The sequence below is a fragment of the Lentinus tigrinus genome (assembly GCF_003813185.1).
Source record: "Lentinus tigrinus ALCF2SS1-7 unplaced genomic scaffold L226scaffold_65, whole genome shotgun sequence".
Taxonomy (NCBI): Eukaryota; Fungi; Basidiomycota; class Agaricomycetes; order Polyporales; family Polyporaceae; genus Lentinus; species Lentinus tigrinus.
Window position 1 is genome coordinate 63,628 of NW_027137974.1, and position 9,879 is coordinate 73,506.

Sequence of the window (9,879 nt, forward strand, 5' to 3'; positions counted from 1 at the left end):
CGTCGACGGTTGGTGGGAGGCGGACCGGACTGCAGGGATACCTGGATGAGATGCCGAGGTAGGCGGCGCTAGAGAACATGATAACTCACAACCCGTGCGTCCGAGAAAACCGTGGAAGCAGAGGTGGGCGGCTCTGGTGATGGGCTATGCTGGCGTCGGCGATTGGGGGGGGGGACCTCGCCCTGCACATCGGAGATCGGTGGGAGCACATGAGCAAAAGAAGTGAGAGCGAGGAAGAGGGCGCTACTGACAGTAACAGGGGCGAAAGTCTGAGGCGACGTCGGGGGAGGCGGTTGGTCACTGGAGAGCGGGGCGGTGGGGCCGCTGGCATGTCGTCGGGGCTAGGATGTCGGTCAGCATGAGCGACACGTACAGAAAGGCTGGTGTGGAAAATAGGCACCAAATGGGGCAACGTGGGGGAATTGCGCAAGACAACATTGGCGCTCGCAGCGCGAGCCCGAGTGCGAGGTCCGGACGTAGCGTCGTCAATCTGAGAGCCAACATGAACAGTGCGTAGACGGGTTGGATAGTCAATACGTACCACAATGGACCCAGATGTGGCTGCGGGAGTCTGCGCATGGTCAGATACGGCGTGGGAATCATTGGCAACGGTGGTGGCCACGTTGCGGTTGCGGGCGCGCGGTTGGCGCCCCCCAGTGCTCATACGCGCTGAGGTGCGGCCGTTGCGCCGACGACCATACTGTATCTGCGAGGAAAACTCATGACGTGATCAAGAACGTGAAAGGCAACATATATTTGCGCACCAACGGAGGGGTTGCAGCGGTGCCTGCAGCAGGAATGACATCCTGCGCAACATCGGGCGCAGTGTTGGACGCGGCATCGAGGCTGGGATTGGGCACGTCGACCGAGGGGGCAGTGTCAAGGGCCGTTGGAGGGTCGGCCGCACTGTCCCCGGGTACCTCCAGGTGCGGCATAGAAGGGCGAAGCTCACGAAAAATGGAACCGGGCGAACCAACGGTAGATGGGCTCGAAGAGTCAAGCTCATCGCCAAGCGAGAAACCTGGAAGTTGCAACGGCGAGAGAGCAGGAGTGGGATTGCGGATCGGCGTAGAAGAGCGCGCAGAGTGCGATGTGGAAGGAGACAAAGGGGGAGCGAAGGCGGACTCCATCCACCGATCGACGTCGCCCATGGGACAGTCTGTGGGAGAGGACGGGGTGTTCGGGTCGTCCGGGCACTCGCTACCACACTCCGGAGTGATCGCTGGGTCCACTACACACATGACACGAGCGGGGAAACAGGCGTGAGGTCGATGATTGGCCTGAATCTGAAAGTAATCGTGCAGGCCGGGTACAGTGAAGTTAGACCACACCTCGAAACGTAACATGTTGGCCAGGAGGTCACCGCGGCGAGGGGCTAGAGCAGGGGTGACCTAGTGAGCGCGAAATACAGACTGCAAAGGGAACAAGAATGTTGGCGTACCAATGCGCAACATGGGGTGGCTGGCGAACTCCGGCTCCGGGCGTGGATAAGCCGGATTGATAAGAGCCTTGTCAAGGAGCTTTTCCACGGTGAAAGTGTTGCAATTGAGATCGTCGAAGGGAGAATGCAGTTTGGAGCCTGGCACGTTGCGCTTGTTGGAGGTACGAAGAAGAACGAAAGGAAGGGCAGTGGGCGTCTCAATATCAGAAGCTCTGGTGTCGGAGGGAATGACGATATCCTGCTGTCGGCAGTACTCCATGACCTGCTCGCCGAATACTTTCCAGACGGGAGCTTCGCGAGGGAGGGTTACCGTGAATATGAGCTTGAAATGGATCGCTTGACCGACCAAGTTGTCGAACTGTTCTGGGTTCCAAGTGAAGTCAGATTTTGGGTAGGCGCCCCGTCTCGGACGCAGCGTGGGAGGCTGAGAGACACATCGATAAATGATTAGGCAAGGAACATTATAGGGGGTGACGGAAACGACGCACTTGAAAAGGGACCAGCAGGACTGTGAAGACCTGGTCGGAGGTTGGCTCGGAGACGGAGGCAAGGTGCTCTGCGGAGACCAACGCGGTCGTACCGGTTGACGATGATGATACAGTCTGCCGGGAGGACGCGGTGCGGGGAGCAGAAGTCCGTACCCTGCCGACGTTCGACCGCTGAGATCGAGACCGCTCGGCACTGGCCATACGCCTATCGTTGGCGGACCCCGCTTCTGGCATGCGGACGCCCCCGTATGCATCCATGGGGGAGGCTGTCGCCAGTGGTCGGGCATCGGACTGAGGTAGCAAGGCCGGTATGGAGTCGGGACCAGCAGTGGCAGGTGGGTGTGTGGTGGTGAACTGGGGGGGGAAGAGCCGGGGCTGCGGTCTGAGAGCTATGCGTCAGGACAGCCTTGCGATAACGGAAAGCGTAGAGCGGAATGCGCACGGATGGGAGGCATGGTCGAGGGGCCCTGTGAGGATGGCGTGCGCCTTCAAGGGGCCTCCGCATGCACAGAGGGCCTCAAAGGTCGCAGGGGCGCTATCGTCGACCTGATGAACGGGCGAGCAGGTAGGGATCGATGAGAATATCGGCCAAAAATATATGCGTAAACCACGAACCGCGATAAACCCTCCACATTTGAAAGCAGGACAGACTCCTCGGCGCAGGAGAGCCGAACGGGCTTGAAGCTCGGAATCCCCGATGACATGGGCAAACCAAGGATGAAGGCAAGCGGAGCAAAGTTCGTCTGGACTGAGAGCGTACTGGTAGGGTAGCGAGGTAAAAGGAGGAGGTTTGAGAGCGAGACAACGTGCCGGAGGTATTAGCTCACCTCTCGGAGGGTATCATTGACGAAGATGACGAAGGCCGCGCAGCCAGTGACGCCGCGAGAACAGTCGGTGTGGGTACACATTCCACGGGGGTAGTTGGAAGAAAGCATGATTGGAGAGAGAGGAGCCGCGCTTGTGAACGAAAGGCAGATGATGGAATGAAGAAAGAGGCAAAGACAAGAGGGACAGAGACGAACGAGCGGGGTCCGAGGATAAAACCGGAATGAGGCGAGGTCGGATCAACGGGGAAGGGGCAGCATGCCCGCGGCGCGCCGCGTTCCGCATGGAGGTTAGATAGGAGGTGAGGATAGCGACCGAGAGCGAACAAGTTCGAACAAAGGCGCGCAGTGGCTGTGGCGCCGCACCCTCGCGCGGTGTTCTGTCTTGGGATAGCTGGGCGTGGAGAAAACGAGAAGGAGAGCAACACGGTAGGTAAACATCCGTCAAGCCCGAAAAAGAGTGAACAAGATCGAACAACAAGCGGCTTAGTGAGATGGTATGGAGATCACGTCCCATGAAGTCGATGTAGGTTTTTTGTTCATATTTATCACCATTGGTGTACGTTGGTCCGCTCACAGAGGATAACAAAGATGGTGGAAATGTTATGAGGCTGATGGAGTGGTAGCAAATGAAGTGGAGTGTGGGCAAGGATGTGTGACGTCAGACCACAAGTGATAATTTGGTATAATATAGGACATGGGTGGGCTATGCATGGCGATTACCATCCAAGACAATAAAAGGTGGGTAAGAGAGGCCAAGTGGCAACAAAGTCGGATTTGCCTTGGGTTCACATATATTTGTTCCGATGAATCCCCTCATACGCAAGCGTAGATGCAGACGCAGACGAGTCCGGCCCCGGTTCCGGGAAGCGAGGGGAGTGAAGAACGAAAGGGTAGGGTAGGTTGGGCAGGTCAGGTGCGCAGACACGCGACGTCTGGGGTACAGAGGCAAACGCTGCGGGGTGTGGGGAAACGGAAACGGAAACGGAAAGCGAGGGAAACCGCGCAACTCAATCACAACCATGACGAGGGGTGACACTCACCGCTTCGTGCGCTCGTCCTTCTTTGCCTCCGTGATCGACTGGATGAGCGGGTTCGGCGAGAGGCCAGTGCTCCAAACGAGCAGACCGAAGTTGACTGCGCGTTCAGGTTCGAATCGCCAAGCGAGTCGGGTCGGATCGTGGGTGGGCCCAAGTCACCAAGTCAGCTGAGGGTGCCTATGACGAGAGCACACGCGAGACGCACCTTCTCCCTCCTCCGTCACGAACATACGGCCCTGCAGAGAGTGGATAGGCGACGTCAGCACCCCATGGTTCATGCAATCGACATTAGACACCGGGCGGGCGATGCGCGAAGCATATGAGGATGAGGGTGTGCGCCTCGTCACCCTTGCGGGTCTCGAGTGCCCGCTTGTGGTGCCAATCTGCCGTCCTCATCTGCATCTTCATCTGCATCTCATTTGGACTCGCTGCAGAGACGCCGCAGATCCAGGACAGCAGATGGAGGAAGACATGTTGCACATATTGCAACGCGATCCCGTGGTCGGTCCCGAGTGCATATAGACGAGCACGTACCTCCTCCACGCGCTCGACGTGATGTTGCGTGAGTAGCCTAATACCCTCTCGCTTGAACTTCGTAGTCGCGTACCTGTCAATGCGCATCGCGTCGGAGAATCAGAGTCAGCCATCGCTCCTGCCAGGCCTCGATAATCATCATGACGGAAGGACGGGACAGACTCACTCTTGCAGTCCCTCGTCAAAGCCGCCGAGGATGACCGGAGAAACGTCGTACAAATTGATCTTAGCCATGGCAGCAAGGCTCGGGTAGTGCCGGGCAATGTCGGTGTGCAGCAGATCGTGCAGCTCCGCAGCGAACTCCACGCCCGTCGGCCCGCCGCCGACGATGCAGAAGTTGAGAAGCTTGCGCCGGTCGGCGTCTGTGATCGTGGGCTGGTTCGCTTGCTCGAAACCTGCGTATATGCGTTCAGCTCATGCTCCTGATTCCTGGAGGTGGCCCTCAGGAAGGGGAGGTTGAGACGTACATTCGAGGATCCTCGTGCGTATCCTGCGGGCGTCGCCCACGTCCTTGAGGAAGTGTGCGTGCTCCTTGACTCCGGGAACGTTGAACGCTTGCGATAAGACACAATCAGTCTTATTCACTATGCGCATATATGCAGTGGACTTACTCTGACTGTATGCGCCGACTGCGATGACGAGCTTGTCGTACGTCAACTCGAACTTGTCGGAATTTCCCGTCACAGTGATCGCAGGGTCGTTGACGTCAGGGCTCGACGACGATGAGAGCCCATTACCACTGCTAGATGCATTGCCCTTCTCAGGGAAATTGACAGGTGCAGTGGCTGGTGTCTGTTGGTGGAGAAGCAAAAGGATTGATCAGTGCTCTGCATGTCGCATGGCGCAGAGGACAAGACGTACGCAGAGCAGCTTCTTGTGCTTGAAATCGATGGAGTCACACCATGCGGTGTACGTCCTCTGGTAATAGGGGGAGTGTCAGTGGTGATGATAAGAACTTCTCAAAAGAGGGAGAACGCACCACTTTGGGCGAGTATCTCCTGACCTGTTCACAGAACATCAGCAATCAGCGTATAGAAACAGACGTAGACGCAGGAGGTTATGAAGCCGAGGAGGAGCTGCACTTCTGACTTCGGCGAACGTTCAAAGGCAGGCCAAGGAGATATGTGTGGTACACCTAAGGCCTGAGAGACGCGTATTCGACTACAGCCAGCTCGCCGAGTACCACAAGCAGCACTTCGCTGGAGCAGTGTATGCAAACGAGCAGATCGTGGGACACGGGCATCCCTTGTTGCAGTAAGTGGAACACCGGATAGAAAGACACTCACGGGTTCGATAGCTGCACGGAACTCGAGAGTGCCAACAGAACAGCTGGCGAGAAGAGGAGTGAAGTTGAAGTAGTTGTTGGGAGACACCACAATCACGTCTATCGTACACCAATGTCAGCAACCATCCATGCATGGGCGTCAATGTAAATGGAAAACGGAGTTCGTGTGCAGGGTTGCCTGCACGTCGGCCTAGGCCTTGGCCGGGGTTCATGTGAACTTACTCCAACGTTTCTTGTCTATCGCGCGCAGAACCTCGTAGCCTCCCCATCCTGAGCCAAGGATGACGAGACGCTGCTTTCCCCGCGACGGAGAGGAAAAGAAGGTACGTGAGGGTGGCCCACGGTGCTTAAGCACCATCGGGGCAAGGCTGCTACTTTGGAGTCGTAAAGCGGCCATTTTGGAAGATAGCCGAAGTGGGGGAAAGAGATGTGTCCAGAACGCGTCTGGCCTGTGAGGACGAGTGCATTATAAGAGCAGGCGACGAGCGGACGAGGGTGCGCCCGGAGAGGCTCGGACTCGGAAACAGGCCACGGAGAGAATAGGACGTCATCTTTGCATCGTACCCTGCGCCAACCTTGACGCGGACGCTCGGCAGACGGGCTCAGCTCGGGCTCATCGTCTCATCGCCCTGCCCGAAACTCGTCCCAGCTACGCCGAGTTTCAGATGCAACGGCGCGCGTTGGATGTCTTGTGTTAACCAACCCGTCGTGATTCGCACTTTGTGCTCTCGACGATGGTCGTGGTTCGCGGAAGAAATCATATGCGCGTCGGGTGGCCTCCCGCCAATGAGAACTCTCCCATGCACACACTGCGAAGAAAGCATCCTTTTCTCGATAGCCAAGGGTTAGATACTGAATTAAGTAATCAAAATATCAAACATTCCGAATGTTGTCTGGATTAAACAATCAAGACTCTCAAAGTAACCCAAGATTGGTATAAAAGAGCTTTGAAGGGTTTTTGGGTAATGCTGTAGTAGATGTCCTAATAGGAGCGTGATTAGAGGTAGGTAGCAGGGTAGGTCTTGGGACATTTTACTAATAATACTGAAAGTCAGGAGTTTGCTTGTAACACCCTTACGTTGGCCATATGGCCATAAAAGGCTTACTAGCCATTCCAAAGTGCCTAGATGAGACTTCACTCGGACCTCTGTAGAAACTGTTGGAGTGGCGCAATGAGACGGAGCAAGTGTAGATAAATTACATAAGTGCTGATGTATAGGTAATATAAGTAAAGAGATACAGAGAAAGTAAGTAATCGATACAAAGAGTCATAAATATCGTATCTTGTACTACGACGCTGGCATATCTGCGGGATATTGTCCAGAAAGAAAGGATGCGTCCGTTGCAATGTGCGCGCGGCAATCTCGATTGCGTCTGTAGCGCGCGCCACAGCGGAACGCCTGCCCGTAGTGGCCCGTCCTTGAACAAATCATCCTCCCAATTATCTCGCCTTATCCACTAACAGGCTCTAACCGACACTAACTTACTGAGCCAGGTTCGGCTTGCGATGGTCGCGGTGGTTTGTTATGTTTCATGATCCAGGAACACCATCCCAACTGCCTATTGCGGCCAAAGCGTCTTTCGTAGCGGCCTCATGACCATCCCTCTGACTGGCACGCTCAAGCACGAGCAACGCACTTGACCTCTTCCCATCAATGACTTCTCAACCGACTTATCGCTGCGGCCTCCCAGGGTCTCCCGCACTTCCTCCTGCGAAGCATAAATACATGGCGAAGCACTTTCTCACCCGCTACTGCCCGCAGCTTGCCTTCTCCGGGTACCAGGACACCCGAGCTCCCCCACGCCTCCAAGCCCCACTGCCCAGCATCTGCAATGGCAAGCAATCAGCCGCCTTCGCGCCCGGCGTCGGTTCGTATCGACGAGGAGAAGAAGCTCGAGGATGGCATGAGTCGTGCCCGGGACTCCGCTCTCTCCGAGGGCACCTTCTACCAGTCCCAGGTCTCGGGCAAGCCCATCCGAAAGCACTTCTTCTCCCCGCCCGACGGTGCCCTCGCAGAGGCCGTCAATTTGGATGCCGACAACGTCGACTTCACCTTGGAGGAGGAGGTGCGTATACGATCATCATCACCTTCTGCCGAGCTTTGTGGCTGATTTTGACTATCACCCCGTGACAGAAAGCTGTGCGGCGCAAGATCGACATGCGAGTGCTTACGCTCGTCGTCGCAAGTTACATCTGTGAGTTGTGCTATCAGTAATTGTACCGCTCGTTCATGTAGCTGACTATTTGGCTTCATGCGCAATTCATCAGTCAATCAGTTTGGTATGTCTTCGTCCTTGGTCGGGTTAGTCTGGTAGTTGCTAATCAGTGCGATTCATTCTTAGATCGCACAAACATGTGAGTTATCATGGCCTTCCGGGTCTGTTCCCATCTCCATTGGTCTGTGGGCCATGCCGCTTGGCAGAACGATACGTTCTGCCTGAGCTTGCGCAGGCGGAGACGCCCTCAGCCGTGCCGTCCCTCGCAGAAGCCTCTCCGTGCGAAGCTTGTCTCCCGTAAGCAGACGATTGGACGGGCGTACAGAACGGGGGACGGACCGCTCTGCAGTGCGAACCGCGCCATCGGCGCTCGCCACATTCGTGGCTGCAGCCTGCAGCCTGCCGGGGCCTGCCGATCTTGCAAGGCCGGTACTCCAGTCCCAGCTGTGCGGGCTCCGTTTTACTTTATTTTCTCCTCCATCTTGAGCGGATTATCGCCTCGCAACCCTCTTCGTCGCTCTCTTTTGCGCATAGCGTAGTTGTTTTGCACGGCTCGTCGAGGGCTATGTCCGCCGCCAGGTCAAGCCGGGCCTTCCCCCAACCTCCCTCTTTCTTCCTTGCGTCTGCCGTCAGATCGGCTCGTCCTCGTTTCTCAACCGATAGACGACGCTTCAGTTTTTTGTGTCCCTGCGGTGACCTTCGGATCACAGTCCCCTCGGGGCTGACTCCGATGGCCATTCCGTAGGACAATTGCGCGCTCCGACGGTCGATTATCCCGATCCCGGGTTAGGTTTTAAGCTTCATTGCCTGCCATCGGTCTTTCCCCGACTAGTGGGCTCCCCGATCTTCACATCGGGGAGATCGGGAGCGCTGCCGCTGGCCAGTGACGGGCTGACATTTACGTCGGTGGTGTTCGCGGGATCGTGAGGCTTCAGGGCAAGCCGTTCGGGGATGGCGTATACAGCGCCTTCGCAATCCCAAGTAGTGCACACGCCGACGGATCCATGACTGACGTTTATTACCTACAGCGGAAACGCTCATGTCATCAAGAAATTCAACGAGAACTTTGGCATCACGAACAACAACAAGTGGACGCTCGCGCTGAGTATCTTCTATGTCGGGTATTGTGAGTGGTTTCTATCTCACCTCTCTGCCAAGCGTAAGCATGGAGCTGATCGTTGCGCATGAATAGGTCTCCTGGAGATGCCCGCGAACGTCCTTCAGCGGCACATTGGCGCGAACCGATTGTATGTCCGTGTCTGCTCTCTGTGTGGTTATGACTGACGTGGTTGGAATAGCTTCTTCCTCTCGCTGCTCTTCTGGGGTCTCTCGTCCCTGTCCTTCGTCTACGCAAAGGGATACGCCGGCCTCCTCGTTCTTCGGTATGCATCTTCGCACGATCGGAGGTGTCTTACGAACTAATGAGCATGTTGCATAGCGTTCTTCTGGGCATCGGAGAGGCCGGATACTACGCCGGCATGATCTACTACTTGTCCTTCTGGTACAAGAGGTATGTCTATTTGTCACGCGTATTTGCAACATACTGACGACTTCGTGCAGATCTGAGCTGGCGCTGCGCATCAGTCTCTGTATGACAGGCACCCTTCCGGGCGCGATTGGCGTGAGTGTCCTCCAGTTCTCGTGGCTGGGCAACCACTAATATCTGCGCAGGGTCTGCTCGCCTTCGGCCTAGTTCGTATTCAGACACCTGTCCTGACCGGGTACGCGCACTACACGTTTATGTTCATGTACGCTCACTAACATGCTCTCTAGGTGGCAATTCCTGTTTCTCGTCAGTACCTGCTCCCCTGACACAACCCTTGATGCTAACCACCGCGCAGATCGAAGCGATCCCAACCATTATCATGGCGTTCATGATCCTGCTGTTCCTCCCGTCCTTCCCGTTCTCGTCCTCGTTCCTCACCCCTCGCGAGAAGGCGATCGCGCAGGCGCGTCTGAACCGCGACCACCGCCCGCAGTCCCACGGCGGCATGTCCGGCTGGCAGGGCTTCAAGGCGATCGTGAACGACGTGAACGCATGGGCGCTGAT

General features: G+C 56.3%; 2 protein-coding genes across 2 annotated transcripts in view; one reads left to right on the forward strand and one right to left on the reverse strand.

Moving 5' to 3' along the window:
• The window catches only part of L226DRAFT_517297 (FAD/NAD-P-binding domain-containing protein), a gene marked incomplete at its 5' end in the record, with an annotated part of 36,756 nt that extends 30,744 nt beyond the window's left edge, over window positions 1–6,012 (reverse strand). The window contains 10 exons of the mRNA XM_067678510.1: window positions 3,797–3,890; window positions 3,999–4,029; window positions 4,328–4,400; window positions 4,494–4,722; window positions 4,795–4,881; window positions 4,939–5,119; window positions 5,189–5,245; window positions 5,307–5,330; window positions 5,614–5,711; window positions 5,835–6,012. Coding sequence (XP_067528931.1) covers window positions 3,797–3,890; window positions 3,999–4,029; window positions 4,328–4,400; window positions 4,494–4,722; window positions 4,795–4,881; window positions 4,939–5,119; window positions 5,189–5,245; window positions 5,307–5,330; window positions 5,614–5,711; window positions 5,835–6,009 — 1,049 coding nt within the window. The remainder of the gene's footprint in view (window positions 1–3,796; window positions 3,891–3,998; window positions 4,030–4,327; window positions 4,401–4,493; window positions 4,723–4,794; window positions 4,882–4,938; window positions 5,120–5,188; window positions 5,246–5,306; window positions 5,331–5,613; window positions 5,712–5,834) is intronic.
• A 1,433-nt stretch (window positions 6,013–7,445) lies between these two features.
• L226DRAFT_576480 (MFS general substrate transporter) lies at window positions 7,446–9,859 on the forward strand (the record flags this gene model as incomplete). Its single annotated transcript, XM_067685359.1, has 12 exons — window positions 7,446–7,679; window positions 7,748–7,808; window positions 7,882–7,893; window positions 7,956–7,968; window positions 8,858–8,955; window positions 9,022–9,076; window positions 9,128–9,211; window positions 9,268–9,339; window positions 9,390–9,450; window positions 9,501–9,550; window positions 9,603–9,621; window positions 9,671–9,859. Coding segments are annotated over 12 exons (948 nt in total), but the record flags the coding sequence as incomplete, so codon positions are not given.
• Between the last annotated feature and the right edge of the window lie 20 nt (window positions 9,860–9,879).